A 20,860-nucleotide genomic window follows, 5' to 3' on the forward strand; every position below is an offset into this window, starting at 1 on the left:
CTGGATGTACATAACGACGCACGGTAGTTTAAAACTATATTTTTTAACCATATAGTCACAGGTTATATTGAATAACCCGTGGTGGTCTATTTTATCACCGTATTTTTGGTGCGAGTTGCTTTTGTCACGGGTCTATTATTCTCCCATTCTGTTTTAAGGCTTATCTCAGTTGTGTAATACAATGGACTTATTGATTTGTACTAATTTTATTTAAAGTGTAAGAATGATATTGATATGGAAGGTGTGTTTTAAAAGGTGATCGCCGGTGGATCGGAATCCAGCGAGTGTCGTCGTCATTATTAACTGTAAATTGTACTTTTTAAATAAACTACCGTGTCAAATGGTGCATAGATCGAACTCACCTCCAGCGCCTTTTTTAATCTTTGTATTTAATCACCCTCAGTTAGGTCTGTCAGGGTGTACATCTTCCAAACCCACAGTAAACTTAACCAAATATATTGATATGTATAGATTTTATTCTTAACTGTAGCTGTAAAAATCAGAGTCAAGGAGGGTTTAACACATCCATGGTTATTTCTAGTATGTAACTATTTCTTGACGTATGTTTCCTGAGAGGCTAAACTGAGGGCACAATTATACTACAACCACAATAGGTCACAGTGGCAGCAGCTGCCACTGGGTTTGCTGTAGCTCTATGTTGCCCTGCCGTCTACCACAGATAAGAGTAAACTACCAAACGGCCATAGGCTAGTTAGCTAGTCAGGTGCTAAGTCAGCTAAGTTGCAGGCGGCAGTGTTGTACCTTACTCCCGTAGGGTAACGTTATAATGGTCGTAACGCAAACGCTAGCCCAAAGTTAAATGAAGTAGCCGGTCGTTGTTTGGATTGTTTTTTTAAAATCAGCTAACTTAGGTGTAGCTAACGCGGAAGGTGTCCGCACATAGTAATCAATGATTAGCTTAACGGACTCAACCCTCGGCTCATTTTAAAAGGCATTTCCTCCTGAGTTAAGGATGTCTAAACGCCTGCGAAACACTGAGGTCTGCGCCGATTGCAATGTTCCAGGTAAGCAAATTTAGACCATTCCTGCAGGGTTTAGCTGTTAGCCACTATCTATCTACTGACGTTTGGTCCTCCAAGCTCAGTAAAGCCAAAGCCTTGCACTTCACTCTTCTGACTTAAAGCAGATTATCGGTAGTGGCTCACGCTGCTTTCTTATTTGCAGTAATGTAGGCATGCAGTTTACTGTTATTTTGACAGGGCAAGTTGTCAGTGTTGTTGACAGGTCACTAACGTTACAGCTCCCCGGGTTGAGGATGCAATTAGACCTGTAGCAGCTGTCTTTTTAACTGTTTCCATCCGGTGTTGCTAGCTTGAATTTAAAAATCATTCTACGTTGATGTGTACCAACGTACTCGCACAGTTGTTTTACGAAGGTTTGTGACAGGTGTATATGTGTGTTGCGTATGCGACATTCAGAGGTTTCTAACAAATCTGAAATTGAATCTTTCCTTTATGAAATCTCATTCTAGATCAGCAGGAAACTGCTTTGTAAGCTCTCTGTCATGTTTGAAGTATATCTAGGATGACTGCATCGTTCATAAAAAAGGCAGTGGGTGCTGTGGTCTGCTGCCATGGTGCTTTCTGTACACCACACAGTCATATTGGTAGTAAAAGAAAGGCGTGTCCCATGGTGAAAAAATGTGTAACTGGACTAAACTAATTGTGTTGATGAGGATTGCCTGTGTGAAAGGACTCGTAAAGGAATGGCTTCTTCCTCCACTCCACTACTTGAATTAGAGTCTGCTTTTTAAAACATTGCTTGGTGAAAAGATATAACAAAGAATTACATTTTTACATCCTGAATCCAAATCTAAAAATGTTTATCAGATTGAACTGGTATCTATGGTATCTACGTACTATCTGTAGTGATTGGCAACACTGTGTCCATTATATTCCACCAGAACAACACTGGCATCGTCTAACAGATCTAAACAGTATCAGGGGTGAGTGAAAAATGGAATTGAGCCTTTACAGTAAAATGTTTCTGTGAAAGCTGAACAACTAAAAGCTGCATTGTGTCTGAGGTACTTTCAGAAGTCCCATTTATATAGAAGTGACGTGATGTTTTTCAGCAGGCACAGGAAGCAAAACAGGATGCTGAGTGAATTGACCGCATGCTTTCGATGCAGAAGAATTTTTTTCTACAGTGGCACCACAATGTATTGTAAAAGTGACATACTATGAGAACAGATCATACATTGTTCTTAGAGGTGTATTGTTAACCAATGTACCATTTTAGTACCTTGTTTCTCATCACGTCATTTGAACTAGTTACCCCCCCCCCCCCAGGTCTCTGCAGCAGCTGGCCTGGATTGCCCTTCCACACGACTGACACCAGTTGTTGGGTGTGAATATATTTAGAGTTACAAAGATGTGGGATTAAATTTAGCAGCACTTGTTGAAGAAAGGGTAAAAGAGGCATGTCAGCACTAATATTCAGGTCTTGCTGGAGAGTGTGTTAGGAGAAGACTGAAAACGAGGACCAGGTGCCAGAATCTGATCAGCAGCTCCTGCAGCTGTTCCTCCTACACCTCAGCTGCTGCTAAGACACTTAACTGTCTTCACTGTCTGTCCTGTCACAGTGCCAGCCACTCGGTCTGCTCAACAGTTTATTGGCTATCGGAGCGGCATATGAATTTACAGTATTTTTGGTCATGAGATGCTTGCTGCCAGATGAGTCTCGGTACAGGCGGAAGACAACATAACTCTGTGACATATGTGTTAGAAGAAGTGTGCTAAATAGGTCAAGGTTAAGTACATATGTTTATTTTGGTATATTCTATCTTGTAAGTGCACTCGGTCTCAATTTATAACACCACGCAGTACCTGAATATGCAGCACTAAAATTCTTGATAACATATGTCTGTCTCTCTTACAGTGTTTTGAAAGAGGAAGCTGCGCTGTTACTCAACAATAAAGTTGAGGTGCTTCAGCCTACAACTGCTAGTCTTCACTTCCTTTTTTCACAATGCAAGGCCTCACCTAAACCTAGGGTCAAAAAAACACCTTCTATGCCTATTATGTCCCCTTGTATTACTGCCTGTTGGGGATTTGGCCTTTTGCTTCTGTGTCAGTCTAACCTGAATTTCACAGTCTGCACTATTTGCACTCTACTTTGTGTTAACTGTTCATGTCAAATTAGCTTCAATTATGCTTCCATTGATGTGAGCTTGGCACTTAACAGGCTTTAAAGAATAAGACCAGCATCATTCTGTGTTATTCTTACTGTCAACAAATCTCATCAAAAGACCAAAACCAACAATTTGTCAGTCCATCCTTGAAGACTTTCTGTTTTCCTTCCCTGTCTATGGCACTCAACTCCAAGCCCATTTGATTTGAATGGGGAGGTAATCTTAAAAATCCTAATGGGTCAAAATATGAAATTTCATTTAAGGCTCAGTTATTTCCTAGAACAGCTGGACAATGTAGTTTTCAGCAAATGTTACTCAAGCAGGTATAAATAGTGCATTTGTTAGGGACTATTTTCAGCTGTGGATTAATACACATTTGGTGCTCTAGTGAGTATTTGTGGCAGCAGAGTGGTGTACGTGGGATTGACTAAAAATGAACTACGTCATAATGAAGGAATATAGAGCAACAATGTAGCTCACTAATGTCTTTTTAATTACTTTTGGACAATGACAATGATCATTTTGGACAATGTACGTATGGTACAGAACAATATGTGGTATCATGATTTGGCTACACAGACAATACTTGTTTATAGGACCTGTTAATTGTTGGTTATCCTTTAAGCGTCCATCTGTAATAGTCAGTTTAGAGCATGATTAATAGTAGATTATAGGGGTCCAATGTATTGCTGAAAAAAATGGAGAAGTGAGATGTTAAGTTCAGCATGTAAGAGATTTGAATAATGGTACTGAATGTGAAGAGAGGAGATGTCTTGTGACACATTTCTCTTTCTCTTCCCTCTCAGAACCTCGCTGGGCCTCTGTGAACAGAGGTGTGTTGATTTGCGATGAGTGCTGCAGTGTTCATCGAAGTCTGGGAAGACATAGCTCCCAGGTCCGTCACCTGACGCACACACCATGGCCCCCCACACAGCTACAGGTAATAACCCCACCCAGGAAAAATTTTGATTTAGATTAATATCAACCTTTACTTCTTGTCACCGGTTGTCGCCTGAAGTGCCTTAAGGTCACGTTATCCTTGCACACAATCTGTACTGCTGCAGTTTTAAATCCAGCAGCCCTGTCTCCTTGCTCAAGATAAATCTGTTGACAGCAGCTGTGCATCAGATCCCACTGAGGTGTATTGATTTTGTCCAAATATAGAAAGCGTTTGTACAGGAAGGGAGCTGTTAACAACCAGTCAGCATTGTACAGTCTAAATCAATGAGACACATTTTATGGGGTTCTTTTCGATTTCATCTAGATGGTCCAGACGTTATACAGCAATGGTGCTAATTCAATATGGGAGCACTCCCTTCTGGACCCTGCATCTGTGATGAGTGGAAAACGCAAGGCCAACCCTCAGGACAAACTGCAGTGAGTCATGATTGAAAATAATTACAGAATACTTTTTGTGTGTGTTCATTTAATAAACACAAAATTGATTGTTGATCTTCCAGTGTTAATATGTGCTGCTCTCTCTTTTTTCCTTTTTGAACCTCAATGTTTCATTTTGCCCCAAAAGCCCAAACAAATCAGAGTTTATAAGAGCCAAATATCAAATGCTGGCATTTGTCCACCGCATGCCTTGCCGGGAGGATGACAGCTCGACAGCCAAGGATTTAAGCAAGGTGAAGAAAAATAGCTGCTCTCCATGATTAGGAGAAAACTGAAACATGATTGTTTACAAAGCTTCATTGTTGAATTTGATCAGTTTATATTAATAGTGTTTTTTTTTTTTTTTTTTCAGCAACTTCACTCTAGTGTACGCACCGGGAATCTCGAGACTTGTTTGAGGTTGCTATCCCTTGGAGCACAAGCTAATTTTTTTCACCCTGTAAGATTCACCTGCTTTAAATAAAACCTTCATTTTAATCTGTGCTTTGGCCTTTCTGTTGATTTGAGCTCTTCAATCTGCTTCTCCTCCAGGAAAAAGGAAACACTCCCTTGCATGTAGCTGCAAAGGCAGGGCAAGTATCTCAGGCTGAACTATTAACTGTTTACGGGGCCGATCCTGGAGCCCCTGACAGCAATGGCAAAACTCCCATTGACTATGCAAGGTGCGCTATTTTCAGTAATATTTTAAAATTCAAACACAAAATACTATGGGCCCAATTTGAGTAATTCTGTTCTTTTTGAAGTGTTTTTTTTTTTTTTGTGCCTTTGTAGGGAAGCTGGCCACCATGACCTGGCAGATAGACTGGTGGAGATTCAGTATGAACTAACCGATCGACTGGCGTTCTACCTGTGCGGGAGGAAACCAGGTATGCAGTGAGAGAAAGATCTGCAATTGAAATGAATATGTATTTAAAAGGAAATAGGACAAAGAATACATGCCTGTAATTCAGCATGATTATAAATTCACCTGAAACCTGATGGAAAACTTCATCCATGTGGCGCTCAAAGCAAATATAAACAACCACAGATAGTATTTAATTTGCCTTGTAAATACTGACCGTGCACTATGCTTAATAAAAAATGTTTACTCTTCCCATAAGTATCGACTGTGATTTTGGCAGTCATCCAGAACTCTCTTATTGTTCCTTTCAGATCATAAAAACGGCCAGCACTTCATCGTTCCGCAAATGGCCGACAGGTAAGGAAGGCATAAGCTGTAAGTCAGCATGATGTAAGTGATATGTCTTTGTAGTAACGTGCGCCTAAGTGATTGGGTTTAACTTGAATAGAGCCAGCAGAGTTAAGTGCAGCCAGGCAGTTGTTTATGGTTGTATTTTTTTGCTCTGAGGCCTGTTCTGACACGCTGTTGAGCTCCGTGCAGCATTTATTATCTGAGCTGGAGAGAACAGACCCAGTGAGGTAGTTGATATACCCAGAAGCTCTGTAATTGCTGTGAATAATTCATCATACAACTTTTAATTTTCAACTTGAACTCCAAAGAAGTGTATTGTGGCAGAGCAACCAGTGTTCCTCTTATACTGAAATGTTGACGTTTGGTCTCTTTTATTGCTCTCTTGTGATGAATAAGGAATATGTAAGTATTAATCAGAATGAAGTATGCATCATGTTGACCTAACATTTCAACAGCATGTAATTATGAGACTTTTTTCCTGTTTGTAGCAGTTTAGATTTATCAGAACTGGCAAAAGCAGCAAAGAAGAAACTACAGTCTGTGAGTATTGTTGTAGTGTTAAATGTTAGAATTTCATTGTACTGAGCTTTTTCCCTCCCTTGACTAATGTTCACTAATTTCCTGATTGTAATGCAGCTCAGTAATCATTTATTCGAGGAGCTGGCCATGGATGTGTATGATGAGGTGGACAGACGAGAGACGGATGCAGGTAAAAGTTTTTTTTTGTGTCTTATCCTGAGAGCACATTTGTGGTGGTGGTGGTAGCTTACACTGGTGCTTTGAAAATAAGATTGCAGTTGTTCTTGTGCTAAATTCAGAAATCTGCACTGGTCAATATTGATTTCATTGTATTACTCGTAGTGTGGTTGGCCACGCAGAATCACAGCACACTGGTGACGGAGACAACCGTGGTGCCTTTCCTCCCTGTGAATCCAGAGTATTCATCGACACGAAACCAGGCACGTTAGCTTTACAGAGCTCCCATGCTAACGCTTTATTGTTTCTCTTTTTACATATTCATTTTGACATTAGATTGTTTTTGGTTTTCTCAAATTAGGGACGACAGAAGCTTGCAAGATTTAACGCACATGAATTTGCAACTCTTGTGATCGACATACTAAGTGATGCAAAGCGCAGACAACAAGGGAATTCAGTAGCCAGTCCCAAAGGTCAGTGTCTAATTGTTACTTTATTCTAAGGTCTTAGTGGACATTTGTTGATTGTGAGCACAGATGTAAGTATTCCACTCTGTGTTCCTTCATTCCAGACAATGTCGAACTTATCTTGAAGAGTGTGGCTGTCAGGCATTGTAGTGATAGCCAGGACAATGATCAGCCTGACTATGACAGTGTGGCGTCTGATGAGGATACAGATCAAGAGCTGCCCTCAAGCAAAGGAGATAGGACCAAGGTATCCTAGCATCCCTGACCACAAATTAAACCCCTGACGAACACCACCCCCCATCTCTCTAGGTGCCTTTACTGTTTTGTTTTTAACCCCGCAGAGTCTGGACTCTGACCTCTCAGATGGCCCTATTACTATGCAAGAATACTTGGAGGTGAAAAATGCGCTCTCTGCCTCTGAAGCCAAGATCCAGCAGCTCATGAAAGCCAACAACAACCTGAGCGATGAGCTGAGGCTGATGCAGAAAAAGGTATCCACCGAGCTCCATCAATAAGATCACTAACACCGGGGGGCCAGACTGAGGGGGGGCCACAGCGGGTCGGTCAGCAGAGCTCTTCTCCTGCCTAGTGTGATCGCTCTCTGGTGTGGAGGCCCAGCCTGTGGGTTGTAATGAGGGCCGAGCTACCTGAACAGGGATACTCTGTTGCAAGACGAGGCTGCTGTGACACCCTGCTGGTCCACCCTCTGTTTTGGCCAGCATGTTCAATTTCAAAGCTTGAATGTAAACTGGAGATTTTTTTTTTTTTTTTTTTTTTGTTTTGTTTGTGTTGGTTTGTTTTGTAGAGTTGAGAAGAACAAATGCACCCTTGCTCCAGTTAGTAACAAACACAGTTTAGTCACCTTTTTTGTTATGTATAAATTATAGTTAAAGCTATGCTGTCTAATGTTACTAACAAGCATGTTTTTAAGCATGACAATTGACAGTGACTTTTAATCCCTTCATAGAACATAGTAACTAACTTAAATTGTATGTGTGTGCCTTGCTTCATCACATATACTGTGTTTACGTCATAGAATGTTTTTAGATAATTTCCAGCTGTTGATTTTGGTAACAACCTTTAGTACATGTGGATTTATCATTTGACATGTTTTCTAAGTGGTCACATTTCATAGAAATTTCATAGAAAGCGTACTCCTGAGTCAATACAAACCTGGAATAGTGTTACTCTGCTGACTTATATGATATATTTAAATATTATATATTTTTGGCCATAGAGGTTCTAAACATGTTTTAGCTACGTATTTTTTGAAAATGAACCCCTTACAGTGAGGTTACATTTGTGTTTACTTATGTTTAAAATTGCTTTAATTTTGCTGTTTGGAAGGAGGATGCAGATCATTTGTCCCCTCATGTTTTTGGGGGGGTGACTCTCTTGTTTGCACTTGAGGTCACTCTCTCACCCCCCTGCAGGAGAGACACAGCACTGTAGCTTATATTGTGTTAACTTATGGATTCTCAACAAAGACCACATTCAGATAAAGGTGTGGTGGAGATAACACGCAGGACCTGCGGCTTGTTGTGACATATTGTGGAAGTCCTTACCAATCATTTCACAGCACAGATGTACACCATATTTCAAATGCAGCTTTCTGTCATATTTAAACACACTTTCATGAACAAATCAGCACAGTCTTCACTTTAATGGGAAGCAAAACCTTTAACAAACCAGCAGATGTTAGTAACTTAGACATTCTACATCTTAATAGTTTCACTTCCCCACTTTAACAGACCACGTACACAAGATCTCCCATTTTCTCTGCATTGAATGCAAGTAGTTGCATTAATTAAGGCCAGTTTATCTTTGACAAAATCTCCTTGATTTTGTTCGTTCTTTAATGCCTCTCAATCTGTCTGTACTGTAGCTACACCTTTGACTTAAACTGCACCTGTGTTGCTTACCTGTGCAACAATCTTTTGCTTGCTTATCACTTGCTTTGCATTTTTAGACTCAGGGAAAATTCCCTCTCTCAAAGCAAAATTAATTTTATTCCTGTGATGTTAGGTGGTTCAGATGAGACCATGTTTATAGGACTGTGTCATCAGGAAAACTGGAAGCTTTTCTTTGCGAACAACTTTCTTATAGGATAATGTACACAGTTACATTTTCCTATAGGAGCATTCTCAGCTAATACCTGATAAAATATTTCCCTGAAGCTTAAGCAAGCATGCTATAAATACATAGCCAGTAGACCTAAGTCTCGCTGTAATATATTATGATTGAAGCAACTTCAGGTTTTGAAACTTTGGCTGCTTCTTTGTGAGCACAGTATCCAAATATTGACTACTTTCTATATCATGGGAATAACAAAACAAATGTATATATGTGTGTGTATATCAAAGGATAGGTTTTTAAATTCTTTAATACAGTATCCACAAAGACGTGTTTTATTCCTGCCGAATTCAGACTTTGGCATAATTTAGTGACTTTTAACATGCTGACAGTGGCAGACAGTATGATAAACTTTTAGAGGAACAACAGGAGAAAAGCTGAGGTGGTAATGGTATGCTGTAAAGGCAGAATAGATCAGGACAGGGAACAAAGCTTGCTTTGCTGAGAGCACCTCTTAGTGTATTGCTGACCGTCTCTTCCAGCTGCAATCTCTGCAAAGCGAGAACACCTCTCTCAGGCGGCAGGTCACAACCAATATCTATCAGATCCCCAGCGGTTCAGACTACCCTGACCCCTCCAGTCCCTCAGCCCTGAAACGCCGGCAGTCTGCGCGGGCCAGTCGGCCCATGTCTATGTATGAGACCGGCTCGGGCCTGAAGCCCTATCTCCCTAAAGGGGAAACTCCCTACCCAGAGGAGGGTATCCCCACCCTGCAACCCTTCCCGCCTCATGTAAGTAAGACCTGTTCCCTGCTCTCCTTTGCCATTTCCTCTCCTCTCCACTGCCCTGTTTCCATGACTTTCCCTCATGTCTTCACCATGTCTGCAAACCTGTTTCTTCTTTTTTTCCCCCACATTTTTCCTTACTCTTTTGCCACTAGGTAGTTTTCTGCTGCACCAGAGACTGAGTCATCATAAAGCACAACACCATGCATTTAGATACAGCCAGCCACATCCTTACATTGTCCAGTTTTGAAACATACACAAGACCATTATCTGCATATATCTGTTGTTTACTGGAGTGCTGCTTGTTTGTTAGACAAAACTTAGTTGTACAAGCAAGGAGATGCTGTTATTATGATAAGCATTGAAGGTTTGTACTGTGTTTTATGTTGATGAAGCATTAAAACTACCATACAAATACTCTGTGTTTTTGTAATGCATGATAAATTCACACACTCACTCCACTCTACCTTCTCATCTGTTTTAATTCTCTTTGATTCAGATAATATGTTTACGCAGTTAAACTTGAGCCTCTGAATAATAGTTTTCTGGTATTTTTCTCTTGATGAATTAACTTCCAGGCTTTCCAGTCATGTTTTTCTCCAGGAGGATGATCTGTAAATACAACTAAACTCTTTTAAATTGTCTGCCTAACATTGATTAATCTTACGGTTAACTCTTCTAGAATAATTGAAATTTTTAAATCCTGAACTTCATGGTCATGATATAATTTTCCATTAGCTCTGTTCTCAATATTCAGTGTCTGGTTAAGTCACAGCTGGCTTGAAGAAGCTTGTGGGACATCTAATCTCATCAATCTCGCGTTGTCGTTTGTTTTCTTTTTTAAATTTAAGAAATGTCCTTAAAATGTGATTTGAACCCTGTCTTTAGACGGAAAGGGGCGCTTTTGTGACCACCTCTTCATCCCTCCCCTCATTTCCATCCACCCTGTCTTGGTCGAAGGACGAAAGTGGCCAAAAGGTTAAGTACATCCTTGCTCGGTCCACACCTTGCGGGGGGAAACACGGCAAATCCACTCGGAGCCCCTTTACCATTTCTACCTCTTCCTCCTCACTCACTCACCTTCTGTCCTCCATATGCCCCCCCCCTTTTATCTGTCCTGCTGCATGAGCCAACCCTCCACCGGCTGCCCTCACCACCAGACACCTGCCTTTCGTCAGCAGCACCATCACTGCGCGGCTGAACAAGCAGGATTGTGTGGTTTTGTGGAGGCAAAACCTCTGCCTGAACGTTGAGCAGAAAGTTGCGCTTGTTGATACAGCATCTGCTAAATCTAACGCTTCCTTTCTTTGCTCCAGAAAACTGCATAGCAGATGATGCTGAAAAAGTTTGATTGTGCAAGTTTGTTAGTAGCACTTGTTCCATTTTTATTTAGGGAAATTAAGTGAGCATTTGGTGAATTGTTAAATGTATATTTCACAAATATTAAGTTGTTAAACTCATCATGTTTTTTCATTTCACATGCTCTCAGTATAAAGAGAAGTCCTTTTCACTCTGTTTCTAACAAATGCTTGGCCATTTTGCACTATCAGCTTCCAACAGCATGCTCTCAACACTGTAAGAAGTTGTTTACAGTCTAAAAGGATTGAACATCTCTTAAGGCACAGCAAAGACTTATCCAAACTTGTATGAACAAATCGCTCTCCCCCCTGAGGCAAGCTTACACGTGCTGCATTGCATTTCATACTACATACAAGCGGAGGGTTTTGTTTAGATTCTTTGGACGTGATTGGATTGAAAGGATCTGAACATGTTGTACGCTGGGCCTATGTAGCGGCATGAGTGTACTTGTTTGTCTCTGCTTCCTGTTTAGAAATGTAACTTTCGGTCTGAATGTGCATGAAGTTACAATGAACACAGTGAAGCCTATCTTGTGGGAAGATGAGACATCCCTATTCTGTGTGATACACTTAATAGTTGTGCTGAGTGTGATTTCATTTTATTTATGAACTCATCTGAACCCTGACGTCCCATCTTCAAATAATGACCCTCTGGGGGTTTAGTTCTCTTTAATCTGTAGATTAAGTAGAACTGGTGTGTCATGGTTCTGATGTAATGTTTCTAGCCTTGTGTTGCTGATTATTGTTTGACTGTTTTGATAATCACCATCCAAGAATCCGCCCTTACTTAAGAAGTTCAAAAGTTTTCACACACGAATTAAGATATTGCCACATTTGATGAAGATCAAGTCAGTTTCAAGCAAGTCAGCATTAAGCCATAAATAAACTGTCTGAACTCCACATAATCTGTTTTACTAATCCTATAATGAATGCTGTAAATTGATTATGTGCTCTTGCTTCACAGCTTTATCGGCTTGTTTCCGTCATCTGCGTCACTTTTACATGTTTATCTTCCAATTTGACATTGTCACACTGTTTGATGAACAAACCGAAATGTCTACATTTACAACATGTTTTTGTTTTTTGTCTGTGAATTTGACATGTAGCATTGAAACTGTGATTTTGCCACAGCTGTCTCTGATTTGTATATCATCAGTGATGTGGGACGTCTTGCATGAGACACAATATCAGTTTTTTGTCTTTTCTCTTCCCTCTAGGCCTCAAAGTTAGAGAAGCAAAGCAGCATGCCAGAAAGTGACTATGACAACACGTTTTATGACTCTGAGATGGATGATTCAGGGTACGTTTATACTAGTTGACGAGTGAAAAATAATAACTGTGTTTTCTGGCTCCTAAATACTGTTTAAAAGGGTTTTTAAGTAAAATTGTGGGCAGTTTTTTTTCCCCTTAAGGCTAAAAACAAAAAACAGGGGTTTTGGCAGTAGACATAATTTCTTGATTTTCTTTTTTTTTTTTTTTTTTTTTTTTTACCCCTGCAGTTTGTGTAGGAGAGGGAGGCTGAGGAGCAGTGGCTGGCTGGGGGAGGGCAGCTCCATCCCTGAGCTGGATGATCTGGAGATGGAGTCAGACCCCACTCTTCCCAGCACAGAGGACGTCATCCGCAAAACCGAGCAGATCACCAAGAATATCCAAGAGCTGCTGCGAGCTGCTCAGGAGAACAAACATGAGAGGTCAGAGTCTGAAAAAGATCTATTTAAATCTTGTTTTTAGCTTTCAGTTTCTTACTGCCATTTTAAGCCCTAAGTTCCTCTTCCTCATTATTATTCTGTTATGCTTAGTTGCGTTTACCTTCTATCATTTCCCTTTTTGTTTCTGTAATCTTCACTCTTCTTCCCTCATTCTACTTCCACTCTGCTGTTATCATGTTGTTTCGGTGTCACGGTGTGTGTGTCCCCCCCCATCCTCACTCCTGTGAGCAGACCATGTGAGCGTGAAGGTGTGCGTCGGCTCAGGCACAGCCTGGGATGTTTCAGCACTCTGGTACCCTGGGCTGAGAAGGCCCCCCCTCCCCTTCAGCCGCTCAGCCTCCGGTCCCCTGACCCCACCTCCTGGTACTCTGGCTTCTGTCCCTGCCTCCCAGGCACAGTTTCATTTTCCTCTCCCTCACAGTTTCTGCTTCCCTACCTTGCTACCCTTTTTCCTCTCTCACCTGTTAATGAGCTTTTTCTTTGACGTGCTACTAAATGCTTGAATTGTCTCTGTTTAAAACTTACCCTAATTTAATTGTTCCTCTTTAAGCATTGATAGATATAGCCAACAGTTTATTAAATGTAACATGTTTCTCAGGTTGATGTTGTTTTTACTATGTAACCAAAGTTTTTAAATGCAAAATTGTACTTACAGTGCTGAAAATGTCTGTTTGACAGCATGTTTTTAGTTGATGTTAACCTAAGGCTGAAGATGATGACGCATGGTGTGTTGTGAACACAATATAGCGCCTTACTCTGTAAATTGTCCTGCATGTAATTGATATGTGGTCAATATTTGTTCTATAACTTTGCAACTGTGTGACTGTAACATCAGTATGTTGAACTAATCGACAAATCTCTTCTCCTCACAGCTTCATACCCTGCTCAGAAAGAATACATGTGGCTGTAACAGAAATGGCTGCCCTCTTCCCTAAGGTGAGGAAACAACCTTCTATACATTTTGCTTGCAGAAATCTTCAAGGTGAGGTGCTGCTAAATATATATGATCTTTTGGGTTAAATATACATATTCTTAGGTGTGTACTCAAAGAAGGGTTTGGTGACCAGGGTCAAAGTAGCCCCTGGCCAGCAGAGGTCAATGCGGTTCTAAATGGTCTGCATTAAACAAATCTGCTGACTTTTTAACATTCACTTACTATGAGTATCAAGATATTTTAACCTTCCTCTGCAGAGGCCACGCTCAGAGACTGTGAGAGGCTCTCTGCGCTTGTTGACCTCTAGCGCGTACCGGCTTCAGAGCGAGTGCAGAAAGGCGGTGCCTTCGGAGGGCTGCCCGGGACCGGACATGCAGCTGGTCACGCAGCAGGTCATCCAATGTGCTTATGACATTGCCAAGGCCGCCAAGCAGCTTGTCACCATCACCACAAAGGAGAATACCAACTAACAGCACTTACGAGGCTGCTGAGCCGTTAGCATCTCAGTTTTATTCTTATATTTTTTTAAAATCATTTTGTCATTTTTTTGTATTTGTGGTATATGCATGCATTTGTTTTTTTAATTTATGAATAAGTATCGACAATATTTAAAGCCAACTCTGGACAATGTCAAGGGAAAAAGTCAGCAGCTTTACTTAGGGATATTCAGCTGTTGTAATAGCACAATTACACTTGATGTAAAGACAACATGCAGCAGCTAGCAGGCCAGGGAAATATGATGGTTTCTAGATTACTCTTCAAGAATTAGAGTACAACTCGCTCTTACTTACAGTAAATCTTTAATCAGTCCACAATGTAAATATCTTTCATTGAGAGAAGGAATTGAGCACAGTACAGTAAACCTATATGGTGACACAGGTAAATGTTATCAGGCCAAAGCTGGGCACAGATGCTGAAAAGCCATAAATGATTCATGAGACCACTGTCATTGAATGCTATTGTAAACACTCTTGTAGCTAAAGGAGCTTCCTCTCATTAATTGCACTGTGCAAGCATGATCATCCTGTAAAGTTTAATCCTCAACAACAAATGGTTTAGTTAACCTTCATCAAATGTTGGGAATGTCATTTATGCACTCTTTGTAGCTCTGCAATGCTAATGTTTGTTCGAGAAAGCTATTTATATGGTTTATCCCCTGTCCCAGTGTAATCCAGTCTGCAGTACACCTATTGCAGCTATTTGTATATGTCCATTTGCCAAGTCAGTGAATACAAATAACACTTGTTCAGGGGGCAAGTTATATTTTTCACCAGCACCAAGTGTTGTTGTATTAGGTTGTCATGATTTGGTGTGTTTTTTTCAAACAGGCTCCACACTGCACTGTATCCTGTGGTTTTGTGTGCCATTGCAGTGTTGGTGATGTTACATGATATTTAGAGCTAAGAGCCATTCTGTACGTACGTCCATGTGTTTCGTGCCCTGTTCCGTTGCTGCTAGTTTTGTATTTAATGTGCAACATGTGGGATAGAACCGTAGACATCTCCTGTATTATTGTACAACCCCAATGTTCATCTTCACCAAGTGTTTCAGAGTTCATCTGTCATTTTGAAATCTGGTCAAGGTAATGTAGGTGATGCAGCTGTTAAGCTGCACTTTGGAAAAATAATTATTTTCTAAATAAACTTAATTTATAACTATAGCCTGTTGTGGTTTACCAGATTCTGTACTTATCATGTTCAATTTTTGATGCCTGGATACAAAACACTGAATTGATTTGATTGGAACAAATTTATTGAAAACAGTCCAAAAAATTCAAGATATAAAATAGATTCCTTGAACACCTCTAAAAGTGCAAAAAAAAAAAAAAAAATCTGTCAGTTCCTCTCTACACAAACGAGCATTGAAATATCAAGATGGCAAAATGTATGGCCTCATAACCTACATGAATGCTTCATTTCTTTAAAAGGCATTAAAGGATAGATTCATACATTTTTTTATACTCAGACGTCCACATAGTTATTGAAAGAGGTAAAGGTTGATGAAATTGCTCATCTTCTTCATACTGGCAATGAAAAGATCCCTGAACAATGTGATTCTAATGAAAAGAGTTCAGGGACAAAATTTACAGCCCTCAATCTGTGTAAAAATGAGTTTTAAAGTGTAACCAACAATGATATCGTGCTTCAGAATTTAATTGCTTTTTGATATGAAATTCTCTCTATTTTTACACTGAATCAAGACTGTGAATGTTGTCCCGTGAATGTTACACTGCAATCATGTTAGGAAGGAATCTCTTCAGGACCAGTATGGACAGGAGGAACATATGGGTGTGTGAGTATTGTTTTAAGACACATTTGAAAAAATGTTAACCTATCCTTCAAGGCTAATCACATCTAGAAAAATATACATCTCACGATTCTGTTTTGACTTCAGTCTTGCAGGTTGCTCATGTCCAGGCTGATCGAGGTCTGCTGTGAATCTGTAAAGGACGGTTTCAAGCATGTTTTAATACTTTGGGATTTGAGCATTTGGGAACTTGGAATATCAACGTTCAGGATTATCAGTCTCCTGCAGCTTGACTTTCATCCTTTACCTTCTCCTGGTACCCTTTTTTGGTCATCCTCTGCATCTCCAGCCTCAGATCCTCCTCCTGGATTTGAAGAGCCTCCCTCTCCTCCTCCTCCTCCTGCTCTATCCTGCGTTGCTCCTCCCAGTGCTCTTGGTGCTGCTGCTCCACCTACAGTGCATACATGCAAACAGCTTTAGGGCCTGTTATACTGTACTATAAAAAGCATATAGTCTGCTGCTGTGCTGTGAATTTAAATGTCTGACAATTTACTCAAATGGTACATAAGTAAGTTGCGACTGTGGCAGCTCAAAATAAGTTTTTCTAAGATCTCAAAGATAAAACACTGCTGCCATGTGCCAACCTGAGCATTTAACTCTTGTATCCGTGCTGTCCTGCGGCCCTCCTCTTGCTCCTTCTCCCGCCGTCTCATCTCTTTCTCCAGCTCCAGCTCCTGGATCAGCTCTTCTCGTCTCTTCAGGGACTCCTCCTGAGCCTCACGGTTTTTCTGCATCTTCAGCTCCAGCTGCTGCTGTCTCCCTGCAAGCACCTTTCAAAGAAAAAAAACAGGAAAGCTGTTACTCTGCAATCAGATTGTTTAAATTCCACTCAAAAGTGTCAGTCATTTGAAACAAATTTACCTCATGCATGAGCCGCTCTCTGGCTTTTCTCTCCTTCTCCCACTGCGCTTCTCGTTTCTCCCACACCTGCTGAGCTTCCTCTCTAGAATGGAAGAGATATGTTGTTTTTTGTTTGAGGAGAAGCAGGAGCCCCCTCCTGCAGAGTCAGAGTTTACATGAATCTTGGTGCCCACCTGTGTAGGATGTCAAACTCGGCCTCCCGTTCCCGCTCCAACTGCAGCTGCTCTTCAATCACTCGTTTCATCCAGGCAGCGTCAGCGATGGCCCTTTCCCTTCGTGCAGTCTCCAACCTTCTGTCCTCCTGCTCTCCTTCCAGCAAGGCTGCCAGGATCTTATGGTCGGCCTCCTGGTGGGCACAGAGGAATTCAAACGTCAAAACCAAAAAAGATGGATTACATCAGGAGTAATACACTCTAGTATCAGCATGGAAAAAGCAGACTTACCAGTTCCTCCTGCACTTGCTGGGCTCTCCTCTTCAGCTGAGCTCGATATTGACGGATCAAGAAATGCCTGGTTGAACACAAATCTGATTAGCCCAGTACCTCACCAGCATCAAGTATCATCTCACTTGTAATCACTGATCTGCAGAGACAGCTTCCCTTACCCCATCTCAGACTTCTTCCGCCTTTCCTCCACCTTCCTCCTGTCCCCTTCTATCTTCTCCAGCTCCCACTGCTGGACCAGCAGAGCCTCTTGCTCCTTCTTAAGACGAGTGGCCTGAGAGAATAAAAAGAGATGAGAAATGCTTAAATCTGCAAGATCATTCCTCAAAGTAGAAAAACTTTATCCAAGATCTTTGTACCTCTTCTTCCCTCAGCTTCAGTTCTTCCATCTGTTTGCGAAGTTCTTCTGCCCTCTGGCGCTCCTCTGCTTTTCTCGTCTCCTCCGCCTGCCTCATCCTCTCCAGAGCCTCTTTTCGAGTTCTTTCATACTCATTTTCGAAGCGCCTCTTCTCCTCCTGCTCTGCCACTTCGTGCTGCATGTTTGAAGAGATGGGTCACTTACAGTAGGTGTCTAAACTTTCTAAATAATGTACCACGTCGAGTAGATTTCAGACTTGATACTGTGCTCACAGATGACATGAGCACTGTTAAATAAAAAATGGATTTGTTACATTTAAAAAAAAGTCAAATAAAAGGATAATGGCAAAAATTTTGATAATCTATGTATCTTCACAGGCTTGAAGGAGGTAATACTTCACAGTGCTGGGGAGTAACTTCTCCACTGTATGGTTTGATTAAATTTGAGAATCATACGCTAACTCCTACAGGTAAAAAAAAAAAATGTGATAGCCGTGATGAATTTCCTACCTGTTTCTTCTCAGATATCTGCTCCTGCCACTGGCTGACAACATGATCTTTATGTAATGCCGACTCGACCTGTAGACAGATTAAAAGGGTGAGTTGTGACACAGACAGAGACAGAGATACCGATGGAACTGAGCCCTAGCGGAAGGGATACCAGAACATTTTATTCTCTTATGTCAACACTGGACTCAGGTTAACAGAAAGTCATGGAATATCTGCATCACAAGCCCTATTTGTTTCCAGATCAGATGGACGTCTTGACAAAAAGACTCTGTTTTCTTTACTTGCTGGGCTCTTCAGACATACGGGATGGTCACCAGATTCCTTAGGCCATTTATCGCTTCATCAACAGTCAGACTTTGAAGTAAGAGGTTTGCCAACTTGTCTAACTTTTGCATTAATAGTTTAAACTTGGCTACCTCTCGCAAATCTGGGTTGTTTTTCTTCCAGTGCTCTCTCAACAGCTCTTGTGCAAGCTAGGGATAAAAAAACAGAAATAACAGGGATTATAAACTGCACTCTGTACTGAAAAGGAAATATGCAACTAATTCAATGCCACTACCTTTTTTCTTCTTTCCTCTCTTGCTGTACGAAGCTCTTCAGTTTTTTGTACCAGTTGACTTGCCAGCGTGCTCCTGTCTGGGACCACTTCCCTGAGCTCCGCCTCCAGCCGGTCTTGCTCCTCTTGAAGCATGGCTCGGAGCCGATTCCTGCGCTGCTCCAGGCTGGCCTTCTTTTCCTCCTTCAGTCTCTGTTTATGGTACGCTGACATACTGACAAAACAATGAAAAAAACAACAACAACAACAAAATACTTAGGCTGCCTTTTTCTGCTATCTTTGTCTTTGAGTTGCATCTACTGATGAAACTGACAGGCTGTGAACACACTGGAGACAAAGTACTACAAGACTATGCCTTCACAGTGTCTTTATATTATTCACACACACACACACATTTTACCATTGCACATTAATAGAGCATAGATTTAAGGGAAGACACTGATATTCTGTATGGCTACAGAGTAATTAACAAGCAACTACATGCTTTAAAAGAGGCAGTGACTTGTGCATTATTACTTTCAGTATATAATTAGTGTTTAAGATATTTTTTGTATTCGTCAGTGCACAGTAAATTTTGTTTACACACATGAGTAAGGAAGAGAGTGACTATATTGGGCAGCAATATTTATAGACATAATAGGCAGAGAAACCACACCTTAAACAAAATGAACTGTACATCTAAAATTATACTACTTTTAGTTGATTACATGTATTTAGTGTGTCTCACCACATGTACGGTGTAAGTATTTATTCATGGTAAATACCTGAAGATCACTCTTCTGGTGATTTGTTTCACATGAGGGAAAATTCTAACTAATTTCTTTCCTCTTAAATTGAAAAAATCATTGCCTCTTTTAAAATTGCTTTGTTACCTTCATAATACAAAGACCTTGTGTATGTATAGGATGATTACTTACAGATTCATCTAAGGAGGGGCAGTGAAAGAGAAACTGTAAAAATAGTGTAGATGGCCCCTACCAATTATATTAATTACAAACATGAAGACTGAAGACAACAGAAAACATCACCAAAAACAATATAAAGCAATAACTGTCACTTAATTATTTAAATTCGATTGCATCAGTGGTGGAGGAAGTATTCAGATACCTTTACTTAGGTAAAAGTAATAATAATTTAGTGTAACCTTTCATAATGTTTTGTTTTGTAAAACCAAAAGTCAAACTTATTAAAATCAATCAAAACTTATTGAAGCAGCAAATCCTCATATTTCAGGAGCAGGAACCATGAAATGTTTGGTATTTTTGCATGAAATATTAGTTAAATGATTATCAAAACAGCTGTCAAATTGAGAAATTATGTGACAAGTTACCTCTGCTGGTAGGAGTGACGGGAGCTCCACGCCGCCTGTCTCTGGCTGTAGACGTTTTGCTCTCTGAAGTACCGAGCATGCAGCTCCCACTGCTGCCGCCACCGGGCCTCCTGTTCCCGCTGCCGGGCCAGCTGTCCAGCCAGCACCCGGGACCGGCTGGGTACATGGGCCGAGAGGGTCGGCAGAGCCATAAACCTGGATCATAAAAAACATACAGCATCGGCAGAAATAACTAGGACCTAATCCTGACTAACGTTGCTTGTTTTAGAATTGATTAGTTACCTGGCCAACTTAACACTGCCTTAGCCAAACACCAGCTAATTGTGTGTTAAGTCGACGCTAAAGACCATTCACATTCTGGATACACTCTGTGTTCATTTACACGAACGCAGCTGCCTATACCCTGCTACTAATGTTACATGTGTTGATGTGTATGTAACGTTTTATACTCGATAGCAAATCAAAACCATATGAACAAAGCGTTGATATACCTCTGATTACCCAGCAACACTCACTTAGTTAAAAAACCTCCACAGCTCGATAAATAATAAGTACTCACCCTTTCGATAGTGAAGAAAGCTATCTTCTCTCGATATTTGTGGTATTCAGTGGATGTTTTGCATTTCCACAGAGAAAACTCGCCTTTACTTAACCCATAGATGTAACCCTCCAATTTCCCTTAGTTACAGATACACTTCCTGGTTACTCCGACGCTACGGAACGAAGCAAA

The 20,860-nt window shown here is 40.8% G+C and overlaps 2 protein-coding genes across 9 annotated transcripts; one reads left to right on the forward strand and one right to left on the reverse strand.

Moving 5' to 3' along the window:
* Positions 1-597: 597 nt before the first annotated feature.
* git2a (G protein-coupled receptor kinase interacting ArfGAP 2a) lies at positions 598-15,426 on the forward strand. 8 transcript variants are annotated; one of them, XM_018668918.2, is made up of 20 exons: positions 598-1,025; positions 3,961-4,094; positions 4,419-4,531; positions 4,680-4,785; positions 4,905-4,991; positions 5,084-5,214; positions 5,324-5,418; positions 5,705-5,750; positions 6,236-6,284; positions 6,381-6,453; positions 6,606-6,703; positions 6,802-6,913; positions 7,012-7,154; positions 7,249-7,398; positions 9,523-9,771; positions 10,654-10,743; positions 12,341-12,423; positions 12,623-12,814; positions 13,705-13,768; positions 14,024-15,426. In XM_018668918.2, exons 1-20 carry the CDS (start codon positions 974-976, stop codon positions 14,234-14,236), a joined length of 2,280 nt encoding a protein of 759 aa, XP_018524434.1. In that variant the 5' UTR covers positions 598-973; the 3' UTR covers positions 14,237-15,426. The 8 variants fall into 8 exon arrangements, with proteins under 8 accessions (XP_018524434.1, XP_018524433.1, XP_018524437.1 ...); XM_018668917.2 differs by having other exon boundaries at positions 606-1,025; positions 6,233-6,284; XM_018668915.2 differs by lacking the exon at positions 598-1,025 and adding an exon at positions 1,079-1,966.
* Positions 15,427-15,563: 137 nt separating this feature from the next.
* Positions 15,564-20,860, reverse strand: tchp (trichoplein, keratin filament binding). Its single transcript, XM_018668925.2, has 13 exons — positions 20,690-20,860; positions 20,131-20,325; positions 18,804-19,014; positions 18,661-18,717; positions 18,245-18,313; positions 17,737-17,910; positions 17,539-17,651; positions 17,378-17,444; positions 17,108-17,280; positions 16,935-17,016; positions 16,658-16,843; positions 16,321-16,464; positions 15,564-16,206 (listed from the first exon to the last, which is right to left on the reverse strand). The coding sequence occupies exons 2-13, from the start codon at positions 20,319-20,321 to the stop codon at positions 16,174-16,176; spliced, it is 1,500 nt and encodes a 499-aa protein (XP_018524441.1). The 5' UTR covers positions 20,322-20,325; positions 20,690-20,860; the 3' UTR covers positions 15,564-16,173.

Source organism: Lates calcarifer, linkage group LG13 (assembly GCF_001640805.2).
Source record: "Lates calcarifer isolate ASB-BC8 linkage group LG13, TLL_Latcal_v3, whole genome shotgun sequence".
Taxonomy (NCBI): Eukaryota; Metazoa; Chordata; class Actinopteri; family Centropomidae; genus Lates; species Lates calcarifer.

Bases quoted from the DNA above. Each gene is read 5' to 3' on its own strand.
- git2a (XM_018668914.2), top strand. From the start codon at position 1,840: ATGTTTATCAGATTGAACTGGTATCTATGGTATCTACGTACTATCTGT. The intron at 10,744-12,340 runs GTTAAGTACATC...TCTTCCCTCTAG, and splicing joins AGGACGAAAGTGGCCAAAAG to GCCTCAAAGTTAGAGAAGCA. The intron at 13,769-14,023 runs GTGAGGAAACAA...CTTCCTCTGCAG, and splicing joins TGGCTGCCCTCTTCCCTAAG to AGGCCACGCTCAGAGACTGT.
- tchp (XM_018668925.2), bottom strand. From the start codon at position 20,321: ATGGCTCTGCCGACCCTCTCGGCCCATGTACCCAGCCGGTCCCGGGTG. The intron at 18,314-18,660 runs GTAGCCAAGTTT...ATCTGTCTACAG, and splicing joins ACAACCCAGATTTGCGAGAG to GTCGAGTCGGCATTACATAA. The intron at 17,017-17,107 runs GTGGGCACCAAG...CTTCCATTCTAG, and splicing joins GAGTTTGACATCCTACACAG to AGAGGAAGCTCAGCAGGTGT.